The sequence below is a fragment of the Diadema antillarum genome, unplaced genomic scaffold, assembly GCF_040938485.1.
Source record: "Diadema antillarum isolate AM-2024a unplaced genomic scaffold, OU_Dant_1.0 scf00000067, whole genome shotgun sequence".
NCBI lineage: Eukaryota > Metazoa > Echinodermata > Echinoidea > Diadematoida > Diadematidae > Diadema > Diadema antillarum.
The window spans coordinates 498,103-512,092 of NW_027270956.1; the positions used below are offsets into that span (position 1 = coordinate 498,103).

The 13,990-nt window shown below is 36.3% G+C and overlaps 1 protein-coding gene across 1 annotated transcript in view; it reads left to right on the forward strand.

The window, feature by feature from the left end:
- The window catches only part of LOC139716584 (unconventional myosin-X-like), a 192,287-nt gene that overhangs the window by 117,073 nt on the left and 61,224 nt on the right, over nucleotides 1–13,990 (forward strand). Inside the window, exons 13-16 of the mRNA XM_071628111.1 lie at nucleotides 983–1,129; nucleotides 2,681–2,848; nucleotides 5,808–5,900; nucleotides 7,095–7,246. Coding sequence (XP_071484212.1) covers nucleotides 983–1,129; nucleotides 2,681–2,848; nucleotides 5,808–5,900; nucleotides 7,095–7,246 — 560 coding nt within the window. The remainder of the gene's footprint in view (nucleotides 1–982; nucleotides 1,130–2,680; nucleotides 2,849–5,807; nucleotides 5,901–7,094; nucleotides 7,247–13,990) is intronic.

The window sequence follows — 13,990 nt, forward strand, 5'->3', positions numbered from 1 at the left end:
TCATTATAATGGGAGTATAGTGCATACTGGAAAAAAACTCTTCAACTGATCAGTATTTACCCCTGCACCTCATTCACATACAGATATCCTATGAAATATGTACTATGCAATAACTGCATAACAGTAATCACCTTTGATATTCTAAACAGTAATCATCTTTGAATTGTATGCACTTACCATGCAAGTAATTTTTAAATATATAGTTAAAGTTTTTGGCTCTTGAATAATTTAGGTATTGGCAATGGAGCTGCCTCTGATGGCTAATGAGATATTTGCCTGTAATTTTGACCCCCTCCCCCCCTGAAAAAAAAAAGGTCAAGATTACTGCAAAAATAGCAAAACTTGCCATACATTCACAATAGTGCAACCATCACACTTGATACAAAACAAATTAAGCTGAATATTTATAACAAAATAGCAGACTTACCCTCATATGTAGTAATTTGAGAAGTAAAGAATCTGTAATAAATTGTCATAAACTAAAATGATTTAATTTGGCATATTTCTTTTATGAGGGTGGAAAAAGAAAAAGGACAGGTACAATTGTAGGTTAGGTTTGTCAAATGGATTATCTCATCACCCACTGTGTATCAATATCTGTGTCTTGAGAAATACTCTGGTAACTTTTTATATCAAGAAATAAGGTGAAAAAGAGAACCATGTATTCACCTCTGGATTTATTTAGACATTATCAGAAAATGAATGACAACAGTATACATTTGTTATCATCCTATTAAAGCAATTACAATGTGATATGGTACTGTCTTGGTCTGTTTTTACAACAAAAATTTATCTCTTTTTTTGTAACAGATATATGACTCTGAGTTAGGAATAGCTTTCATATGTACGCATGCATTGTGGCAGGTTGAATGCATTTGTAAAGTAAAATACAATTCAGTCATTTGCTGCAATGTTTAACTCTTTTGATAGATTTAATAAACCATTATGATAAAAATGACAACCATTTTGTCCATCTCGCCAGGCCGCTGACTCCAGAGATTCTCTTGCCATGAAGCTGTATGCTCAGTGCTTCCGATGGATCATACAAAAGATCAACAACCGCATCAAGGGCTTCGGCACTTACTGCTCCATCGGCGTCCTCGACATCTTTGGTTTCGAGAACTTTGAGGTAGGGGTACTATTACATACAGATGTTGTTGTAATATTACATACAGGATGTGGGATTGTGGGAAAGTCAGGTGTAGTGGTGGTCATAGCTATTTTTGAGATGGTTTGTGATGCTTTGTTGATATATTAGGTACTATAGGGATGATGATGAAAAGGATGATGATGTTGATTGTAGCAGTGATGATGGTGATATTGGCAATGGTTGATATACTGATGATACTGGTGTTTGAATAATGATTGAACATACCCAATCATGACACAGTGATGATGTTGTTGATTGTAGCTGTGATGATGGTGATATTGACAATGGTTGATATACTGATGATACTGGTATTTGAATAATGATTGAATACACTTAATCATGGCACAGTGATGATGGTGGTGATGATGATGATGATGATGATGATGATGATGATGATGATGATGATGTGTGATGATGATGATGATGATGATGTTGTTATTGTTGTTGTTGATGATGTTGATGATGATGTTTATGATGGTAAAGTCATGATGGATGATAGTACTGATTATCAGAGATGCAAATGATAATAATGTTTGATTGTATGGGGCACACGTGCCTTTGGCCATGCTGCTCCCACCTTATGGAATAACTTACCTTCAGCCGTAAAAAATTGTTCTTCATCAGACTCCTTTAAAAGCAGTCTAAAAACTCACTTGTTTAAAGCCTCAATTTGACTACTCATTACATGTACTTGATATTTGTATGTCCTTTATCTCCTTCACTTTCTCTTCCTTCCGCGCCTAGAGCACTCTGCAGAGTGGATTTGGCGCTATGTAAATCATATCAATTATCAATTATCAATTATTGTGATTAACGATAATCATGATAACGTACTGATGATGTTAGTAATTGAAGTAATGATGGTGATGAAAATGATGATGTTAGTTTTGGTAATGATAATGGTGATAAAGTTGATGATGGGTGGTAGTGATGAGTTATTAAGAGGTACTGATGATGGTAACTGTATGCCTTACAATTGTGGAGATTATAATGGTGGTGGTGGTGGTGGTGATGATGATGATGATGATGATGATGATGATAATGGTAGTGATAACTACAATGTACATGACTCACACTAATGATGATGATAATATGATAATCATCTACTAATGAAGATGATTATAAAGATGATACATTGAAGCATATACATGCCTTGGAATAGTAAAAATTTTCAATAATGCTGGGATGAAGGTGATAATTGTAGACAGGGTTATGATGATGATGATGAAGAAAGTGATGATGATTATGATGATACTTAATGATGATGAGAATTAAAAGATGTGTTAATAATCAAAGATGCATCATAACTCAGCAAATGCAATTTACCTGACCGTCCATTTTAATAATCAGTTGCGTGCATTGAAAGCCATTTGTCGCAAAAACAAACAAACAAACGAACAACACACACACAAAAACAAAACAAAACAAAAAAAAAAAAACACAGAGCATTGCACATACAATGTACTCTTTGAAGTCTCTGGCACTGAAAGGATATATCCAAAACAATCTTTTATGTCACACTGTTTCCAGGTGAACAGATTTGAGCAGTTCAACATCAACTACGCCAACGAGAAGCTCCAGGAGTACTTCAACAAGCACATCTTCTCGCTGGAGCAGCACGAGTATGCAGCTGAGGGTCTGGAGTGGGTGGACATTGCTTACCAGGACAATGGGGAGTGTCTCGACTTGGTGGAGAAGGTAACACTCCCTTTAATCCATTGAGGATGAGCTGATTTTGCTCTAACATGCATTTCCCATAGATACTTGTCCGGGTATACTCAGGACTAGTTTTCAACAGGTTAAACCATATGAGTCCCAGAAATCATGTTTCTTTGGTTTAGTACTGTATCATTTTGGTTTTAATGTGTAGTATTCAACATTTCTATTCATCTGAAAGCAGGAGAAAACCTTTTATTCATTTGAGCCCAATTTGGCCATTTTCCACTGTTTGATTTGGCTGCAGAATTTTTCAAAAGCTTTTCTTTACTTGCTAACTTATTCAATCTATTTTCATATTTCTCAATGAAGGAATGTACATCAAATATAATAAAATGAAGTGAATCATGATATCCGGCTTGGATGCACAGTAAGTTGATGTAAACATATAAAACATAGCGGTCAATGTTCGTAAGTTTAGCTCTATGTATAATGCTAAAGAAATATGATGGAAGCTACTTGAAAGCGAGCTTGTTATGCGCAGGTCCCAAATTCTGAACAGAATGTATAAAAATACAGATGAGGAGCATGGATGCAACGTTGGACCAAAATAAAGAAAAACAAAAGTGAAAGGCAAAAATACCCGGGGCAATAACAGAATCTTCTCAATACAAATAGTGATAAATAGACAACCACATTCTGCAAATGTATGAACAGTTGATTTAGCAATGTTGACAATATAGTGTAATAATACGGTTTGAATAATGCTAAAAAAAGAACAACTCGACATGCGAGTCCTCGGAAGAGACACGTTAAGCCTAAAGAGTGAACATATAAGTACTAACATTCAACAAAGAATTAGAATTACCAGCCAGTATAGTGCTGAGATGAATACAATGCTATTAATGATTCTCAGATTGGCAACACATTTTAGAAGAAGTTCCAGTTTCTATCTCAAATTACCATCTTTTTGTCTTAATTTCTACTGATTTTATGCAGATTTGATGAATTAACTAGTTTCATCTATTTTTTTTTCCTTCAAAATAAAGATATGCTGTGAAATTGTTTAATGGTGTCAAGATGAAAATTTTTGTCAGAATTTGATGGGTAAAACTTTATTTCCATTGAACGTTCAGTTTGCTTTAGTGAAGAGAGTAAAACCAAATGAATAGAATGGTAATATAGGTGTTATCATGGTAGATATACCCAAATGTTAAAGAAAGCTTTGGAATTTGAAAGTATCACATGTTATCATTAAAAAAAACAACCAGTGATATAAGTAGCAACCTTATATTCAAATTAGGTAAGGTAGTGATGTCATAAATGACCTTACAAGTCTCCTATTGACCCACTCACTGCTTGTCACTGACCACCACTTTCAAAACTTCCTGTAGGTATAGAAATTATGTATGTAATAAAGAACATCCACCTATTCACTTGACCAGTGACTAATGATTGTGGTTCCACTATACCGAAGAAATGTTTGTTTACGGTGACTGCCGGTTGCTTGGCACCAATGAAAGAAGTGAAAGTCAATGACAGGGCCATAAAATTATATTGTGAAGGACTGATTGATACAGATATCTATGCTGAGGGGAGTATGGTGTTACATGGTCCAATGATGCCTTAAATATATAGTGTATATAATACGTATCATGATACTGTACTTTGTTTCAGTACTTCAAAGATCACAGCAGTCAGTAGAGTTTTTGTGCTGGGTCTGCATGTGTATAGCTTTTGTATGGATGTGTTCATGTTCTACAATGTGAAAGGAACATTGAGAATATCTCTGCCAAAATGGCTGCAATATCGAACCTGTCTACCAAGACCACCCGTCACCTGTTCTTCCTTCCAAATATCATGCAATCATATGTGAAGGGATGTGTACATCTACTGGTACATGCAGAATTGCAAGCTCATTATCTCTGCAGAAGGAAATCAGTATTCAAATAAACTGCAATGAAAACGAGAAACTTCCAAGAACTTCTTGGTATGATGGGTTACTAAACTTTTGTACTGGTACTGATCCAATGCAAAACAGAAGCTTTGATATTACCAAAACAAAGTAAAACAAGAAGAATAGGGGAAAACCTTGGTTCTTGGGGCTGAGGACTTGGCTCCGTACGTACGGTTTCAGTTTCATGGAAACGATGGAGGATCCAGGACATTATTGTCTTGTTGACTACCTCACAGTATTGGAAAGTACATTATCATTTAAATTAAAGATTACTTTCAGAAAGGTTTTTGCACTTTGAGAAATGGAATTGTTGTTATTGTTGTTGATGAAAGTGTATTCTATAATGGACAGAAAATAAGTGACAAAATACAAAGGTCTGCTTTAAACTGCAATGGGTGGTATAATGTTTTATTATTATTATTGTTATTATTGTTATTGTTGTTGTTGTTTTTGTTGTTATTATTATTATTATTATCATTACTTCTACTACTACAACTACTACTACTGCTACTACTACTACTACTACTACTACTACTACTACTTCTACTACTACTACTACTTCTACTACTACTACTACTTCTACTACTACTACTTCTAATACTGCTACTACTACTTCTTCTTCTAGTAATATTTATTAAACCCCTTTTTCCCTGATCATTATCTTCTTCTTCTTCATCTCTTCCTTCCTTGTCTCCTCTGTTGTTTCTTTTTCAATTTCTTCTTTTCTTCTTATTCCTATTCTGCTGCTACTCCTACCTTTGTTGATATTATTACTCATAATCATTGTCATCTTCATCACCTCCTTTGGAAACTCCTACCCAGGGTGTGGAGTAAGCTTCAAGAGAAACATTTCTCACATTCGCATAGAGATGTGGAATGAACGAGGGAAGCTTTCAATATAGCATTACAACATAACATTTGCAGGGGATTTCAAGACGCTGCGTATTGTCAATCAACTACCCGACAGCATTTGCAGAACTTGTCGTTGGGCTCAATTGATTCGGATGTATTTATGTTTTTGTGTGTACTTTTCTGTTGCCATAGAAACTTGGTATCCTCTCTCTGATTGACGAGGAAAGTCGCTTCCCAAAAGGAACAGATTCCACCATGCTGAGCAAGCTACACAGTACACATCAGGTAATGATATAATATAATGATATAGTATAATGACACACTGTTTATGCCAAATATTTAGTGACTTTTATATTTTGTGAATCAGGATTTCCCAACAATTTTATGAGTGGTTAAATTTGCAATGTGGAGTACAATTCCAGTTGTAGAAATGTATACGTGCATGTCACATTCATGTTCGGATGAGAGTTAATATTTTCGTGTGTTTTTAATTTCGCGAATAGCACCCAACTCACAAAATTAATGAAAATAAAAACCTTGCAAAATATTCTACATACGTTGTTTACAGTAGTTCTTGACATCTGATTAGGTGACATGTTTATACCATGCCAAGAAAAATTCTAGATAGCATACTGTATGCACAATACTCTACATACGTTGTTTACAGTAGTTCTTGACATCTGTTTTGTGACATGTTTATACCATGCCCAGAAAAATTCTAGATAGCATACTGTATTCACCATATATTTAGCAAATCCTTTTTTTTTTTTTTTTGTAATGGGACTTCCAGACAACTTTTATAGTCAGTGGTTAAATTCGCGATCGTGGATTAGAGCAATGGACAGAGCAATGTACACATACAATGTTACATTCATGGCGGGATCAAAGTTAATATTTTTGCATGTTCTTGAATTCACAAATAGCACTCCACTTGTGAAATTTGCAGAAGTAAAACCCAGAAAAATATGTTGTGTATACTTTGTACAGTACTTCATATTACTTGCAGCTTCCTGGTAGAGTTAGATGGAAAGTTGTAGGTAATGCTGTATTGTATTTAGTAATCTACATGATCACTTTAGTGTAGATGTGCAATATATTGTGATATGGAAATTTTGTTGAATTTGCCCCCACTTGAACTGTCATACAATAACAAGTTAATATTTTTTGAAACATCAAATTTTCATACCATGAAGCTTACAGTGTACTTCTGCAAAATTTCAAAATTTGAATCGGCCTAGCATGAAAACTTAATCTTTTAAAAACATTTTCAGCAAGGATGTTAATGTATATATTTCTTTTTCTTTTTTTGAAGGGGAGGGGGATCTGAAAGAAGATTAACTGAATGTTGGAGAATTGAATTGGCATGTTGTGGCTAATTGCTTGAACATAAAGAGGAATTATTCTCTATTGCTACTTGATGGACAAATATCCACTGTGTCCAAAGACCAGTAACGTAATATTTGTCTCATTTTCTTGCAGAAAAATATGTTCTACATCAAGCCGAGAGTGACCAATGTCCAGTTTGGCATCAGACACTACGCGGGTGATGTCTACTATACCACAACGGGCTTCTTGGAAAAGAACCGAGACACATTCCGAGATGACATTCTCATTCTCATGAAGGAAAGCAGGTTAGAATCTTTATCCTCTTGTGAGTTTCCATGGCAACACATTAACTATCAGATGCTTGCAGGATATGGGTGTGGTCTGGTAACTTTTTATATGAATGTTCCAGATTGTGCCCCTTTGAAGGGTTTTGTCGTGATTAATGAGGAAAATGTTTATAATCTGCACTGGTGTTATAAGCACAGGTGTATTTGAGATGAGATGTAGTGTAGGTAATGTGGACTGGGGAGACAGGAAAAGAACGTATACCAGATGTCAGTTATATCATGCTTGACTCCTCTGGTACTTGGCAACATGAATTCATATGTGCGTGTATGGTAGTGTGTGATGTGAATTGTAGTGTATGGGTGTGAATGTATGTGTGTTTTTCATTCAGTTGCACACAGAAAACAGAGCATTTACTGTTCTGCTTTATAATCTGCACCAGCAGTCATCTTGGCCGTGTTCACCTCAAGTTTGTCATCATCAAAAATTGAAGTTTTGGTATGGAGCCAAATTAGTGGCATGTTCTTTAACCCGCATGGACTACATTCACTAAAATGCTGTTGCTGATGTGCATACTCGGCCTGCAGTTGGTTGTAATTGGGTTAGCCTGTGATGAAAACATTGTGTTCTCATGTACATGTACTCATTTGTCTGCATGTCTTTGCTTACTTCACATTTTCAAGACCCTGCCACGTGAGGGCAGCAGACAGTGTGGCTCTTGCTGTTTTCTATGGATCTATAGATTAAAGCCATTGTGGACTTACAGTGGCAGTACTGTGAAACTACCTGACATCAAGCAATAGTCACATGACTTGTCCTGACTCTAGCTGGATTAACATCACTCTGCAAAATGATGTAGTTCTGTCAAAAGATTAAAGTCACAATCACATGTTTGCATGTATGTGAAATGTTGTTGAGGACCCCCTAGAAGTTACTGAATACAGAAACTATGAATATTCAGTTGAATGATCATACTGATTGTGATTATTCAAGTTATTCAGAGGCAGTACACAGTATTTTTGCATACATACATGTAAATTGCTCTTTCATAGCCCACTGAAGATACTACACTGTACATGCAGTGTGTAACCTCAGGAAGTGCAGAGGGTGAATAGTAGAACACTGCAAAAGTGGAAATTTTTGCACCAGTAACTTTTCATGCTCAGTTGGGTGAAGTGAATTTCGCATGTTTTTAATTCTGCGGAGTCAAAGAGATGGATTATTAACTGCAAGCAATAACATTTGTGCATCTTTTTTTTCATTAGTTTCCTGTCGCGCTAAATGCTACAAGATTTCCACACTGTGAAAATTCCTACCTTCACAGTAGGTGTAGTTGTAGCTGCCATACCAGTGGATACAAAACAAAACAAAATAAGTGAAAAAGCATGCTATAAAGAATAATAAATCTGTTAGATATGACATAGGTTGACAGTGTTTGATGTTTGGTTTCTTGTGCCACTTCAGCTATTACAGGTAGATCTCTGAGCTGTTCAATTTTTGTTGTAGTTGTTGTGGTCATAAAGGGGCATACCTTGTAATAAGAAAGTTGCCATGACAACAAAATCATCATAGTGCCCCAGGTGGCTTCTTCATCTACCACAACTAATGAATGTGTGGAAACTTGCTTGCATTGAAGTTTCTCATGTTGGGACAGTTGAAGTGAACTTTGTGTTTGTAATTTTGGGATAAGAGCATTTATTTCTGCACATATTCTATAAATACCTCAGAAAGAAGATTGTGCATCCTACAGTATTATTGCGCTGCCCTAGTTCTGTGGAATGCGCAAGTTGCGAAAACTTCCACTCAGAGGAATATTCAGCATTTATGTAGTCATTTTTTTTTAACATCAACTTTTCAGATCTTTTTTTTTTTTTTTATGTACAGGCTGTGTATGTATGTGTGTGTGTGTGTGTGTGTGTTTGTCTTTTAGAGAATGTTCTTTCATTGTTATACTTGTAGTGTTCTTTAATGTGGCTGGGCCTGAATGAGCCCATTTTACTCATGAATGTGGGAGCTTGATGTAGATTCCCAAAGATAAGAGGAAGCAATTATGTCAGGGGAGGAAGTGTTATTTCTAGTCTTTGACGCCTTCTACGGAGGATCTTGCTCCAACAGCTGGTTAGTCAGTGCATTCAAATTTGGCAGCAATGTCACGTGTGTTGACTAATACAGCTCATCGTTTCTACTCCAGTGAGCTACTCCTGAGTGTCAAACTGTACGGCCCTTAACCCATTGAGGACGAGTCCCCGAGTATACTCGGGCAGGTGTCTGTGGGAAATGCTTGTTGCAGCAAAATCAGTCCATCCTCAACGGGTTAAAGCTGGAATATAGTCTTTCTTCAAGCACTGAAAGAAAGTTTTAAAGCTTTTTTGTTCTTTCATAGATCAAAAAACAGAAAGGATCAAAAACAAAAAGCTTTAATATGAGAACAACATTTGGATAAACCATGTACCAGTCATTTGTTAAGAATGACATATACTCACACCAGTGTCAAGTTACCATACTCATGTTGGTACTATTACTGTAAACGTGGAAATTTTCGCGGTACATTAATTTTTGCGGATTTCGCGCTACGTTGGGCTAGCGCGAATGCAAAAACGCGCGAATATATCTTCGCAATTTTCCATGCACATTTTGAACGGCCTGAATTGTGTGTGCTTCGTCGTTGATACTGCTACGTAGTACAGACATGTTTACGCATATAGCAGTATCATCGCATGCACCGCACGCACCGAGCCCAGGCCGATTGGTGTGCTACATCCCCGCGACTACAGTACTAGTAGTGCAGTACATGTATCGAGTAAAATCGAAGAGGTTAGTTGAGCGCTTGTACTCGACTCGCACTCGCGCCACTCGCTACGTCGCTTATCGTACGCTGGCATCGCTGGATGAAAACAGCGACTGTGTATTAACCCGCTGTGGAGCGCGAATTTAAGAACCCGCGAATATGTTTTCGAGCCGCTCAGCGCGAAAAATTAATCGCGCGAAAATATTGACGTTTACCGTACCATGCATACACCATCTTTATTCTGTCATAATATTGTTTCTCCTCTTTGCATCAGCATGATCGAGATAAATTGACAAATCCTCTTAACATACATGTACCTCTTGAAATTACTTTCAGAGAGCTGAACCTGTGGTACATGTAGTTCATGATGAAACTTGGCACATGTCACTCCAATACTAAATGTCATCTTCAGATAAGGTTTGGTATACTGCTAGTAAATCTTTGAAGACTTGCTAATTAGGATTATTGGCAATACATAAAAGCATACTTGTTTAGCCAGCTCTCTCCCATTCCAAGCCTTTTGCTACTGCAGCACACCTTTTACTGCTAGTTGGCATTGTAGTAGACAAAACTGGTCTGCTTTCAGATTCATCTCCATCCAATTGTTGCTATGATACTTCAAGAAATTCTACTCAGAGTTTTCCCTTAATAAGTTTGTGTATTCTAGTGCATTAAAACAATGAAATTGCAGAACATCTGGTGTTTGCAGTTTGCTACAATTTGAAAGCTGACACCGTGCAATGAGCCAGTAATTGTTTGACAAGGACTTCTTTGATCTTTGGGTTGATCAGTGGAAATCAGGATTTCTACCTTTAGCGTGCAGGGAGAATCCTCCAATGTACTGTTTGCGGTTCGGTATAAATGTTATGTCTCGCGTGCAAATTGGCAACAGCTGCCCCGGCGGCACTTCCTGTCCTTGCTCAGGTGGTGTAGTAAGCAATAATAGCGATGGCATGCAACTGTGGCAGAAACCATGTCCATCCAGGTAACCATGACAACAAGACAGAATCTTTGTCGGTACTGAATCCCCCTCCACCTTGGAAGAAAGAGCACAGCAATCTTCTACACTGTCTTGTATAGACTTTAATTTGTGTGTTTAAACCTCTCAAAATCTCTGTTCCAAAATGACAGTTATATATTATATCTATTATTATATTGTTATTATTATCATTAATATTAATATTATTATTATTATTAGTATTATTATTATTATTATTATTATTATTATTATTATTATTATTATTATTATTATTATTATTATTATTATCATTTTAATCATTATTATTATCATTATTGTTGTTATTATCATCATCATCATCATCATCATTATTATTATTTGGTTATCATGATCTTGTCTAGCTGTGACTTTAGGTTAATGATTTATTCTTATGGAAGGTAGATAATGTCACAAGGGCAGATTGTTGTGGTATCAAATGGGGATGATTGGGTCAAATTGCAGCTATGTGAAGAAGCAGAAATTAATCAGTGGTGGCCCATTCATTATAGAGATAATACTAGTGTGATGATGTATTGCCAGAGGAATGAACTTGCTAATAATTTGATGGTCCTGCCCATAAAGCCTTAATCCAGCAGTAAGTACTGCTATTTGATAAATGGTGCTCCATAGTACACTCCACCCATTTGTGGTTGTGTTCTGCTAATTTTTGGGGGTATTACAGTAGACCTCCAACAAGCTGTCATCCCATCAAGAGGGATAGTGTACAAATGCTTGTGGTCTCCAAAGCATGCATACGCCCTAGCTCCTTTGACCCACTGTCTGTGGGTACCTGGTAGAACCTGTACAAAGCCTGTGAGAATTTTAGAATCTGGAGGGTGGAGATGGGGGGGGGGGGGTGGATAGGGCAATAGAGATATTCAAGAGAAAATGCAGTTCTTGGGTTGATGGCTCGACTTCAGAAATGAATGTGAGTTAAAGAAATGATGATAAAGAGGAATTTGTAACAAACCTGCAATGGTCATTTAGGGTATAGTGCATGATTGTGAAAACTGATATAGAAATGGCTGAAATCCTGCAGAAGAAAAGGCAGAACAAATTAATAAAAAATGGAGCCAAATTTGACAATGCTATACCTTTATGAAAAGATTATTTCAGATGATGAGATTCATTCAAGTCTAAGGAAATGCAATGTGGAATAGATTACTAGAGATACATACTCCGTCAGTAGAAATTCTATAAATGCCAGTTTATACATTAAAAGAAAAAAAAGAAAAGAAAAAGATGTGAACGTGAATAGAAATGAATCATTGTGGATGCTGCATTATTTTTTCATGGAGAGCATAGGCTGTCGCTTGGAATTATTGGATGACTTTAAATGGACAGTTAGCCAGATTGCTGTCAGATCTTTAAAAAAAAAATACAACTTGGAAAATACATGATGGTTTTACAAGCAGTTATGATGTGAGTGGAAGATTCAAATTGGCAAACTGTATGAAGATGACAGAACAGCACTTTGAGGAATGATATCCATAATATACAATTTGCCATTTAAAAGTTAAATAATTTTTACCTTCCATAAAATGTTATAAATTACAAGTGTTCATATCATTATTTATTATTTATTATTATAAAAAGCATCTTGTGAATGGGAGAACTTGCTAACTCATATTCTCACCTCTGAGTCTGGGATTTGATGCAATTACAATATATTTCAGGTGATTGTTATGAAGGTATCTTTCATATCATGTAGAAATGATAGTTTAGAATAACACAGTAATTATGTCAAAAACACTGAAATAATGCATTGATGGAAAGAGAGCTTCTTCTGTGAAAATTTGAGCCAACATTCTAAATTTTTGGCTGTATGACATCATCAAAAATGCAAACTCAATAAATAAATGTCTGTATGTCCCTTTAAATACACAATATTTCACTTTTTTGTCCATCAGGGCATATTCACAAATGACATACAGGAACAATACATTGCCTGTGACCCAGTTAAAATTAGACCATCAGCAACCATTTTACCACATGAGTGTAACATCCCCTCCTGTGCTTCAAGAATTTATGATGATGTGTAAAACTGTCCTGACGCCTTTGCTCACGAGACCAGCATAGTTTGCTGCTGAGATCACGATACGCCTTTCCTCTATTTGCGTGCGAAACCCCACTGAAATGGAAACCCCCAGAAATTGGCATGTCGCTGTGACGTGAAATGAAGGGCGATGTGATGAAAATAAAGGTGTCACACTCAGACAAACACGCGAACACACACTCCGAGGCACCTATAGTTGGCGTCACTCCATTTGTGGAGCGGCTTCCTTATAAATCTTGCCTACGATTTATTTTGACCCACTTATACATGTAACATTTATTCTTGGCATAGATTTACTCCTGATTCCTGCCCTTGATCTGTAGCTCAAAGCTGTGGGAGATATTTAAAGGTTAAACATAAATTCCGTCTGCTCATCCAGAAACTGTCAATTTTTTGCTCTAAAATGGACATGTGTGCATAGGAATTGTGTGAAATAATGCTGCGATATAAACACAATTTTAGTTTCTCTTGGGTAACAACAAAAATGTTAGATATTTAAATAGCGAAATATGTACACAGACTGTATTGAAATCCAGTCATGGTTGCAATTAGGTAATGTTAAAGAGATTACAAATCAGACCATAGCAGTATCAATTGATCTTCCTTTGAAGAGTGAAATGTGTGCAGTTGTTGAGAAATACTACTGCTAGGGCAAGATCAATCATCACAATGTCCCACCTACCAACTACTGAATGGAGAGAGAGCACTAGATCACTCATTTAGGGATAATGTTTTTTTTTTTTGGTCTTATTTTTCATCTGACATAGGCATCAAACAATAGATATAAAAGAAATAATTGAAAAAACAGTAGTTTTTGTAGATTACCATTTTATTTTGTGTCATTTTGAATTTTTCACACAAGTTTTGCCTGTAGTATCATATCATCAGTCTGCAAAGTCCAAATTCTGGGGCCCGGGAAGGGT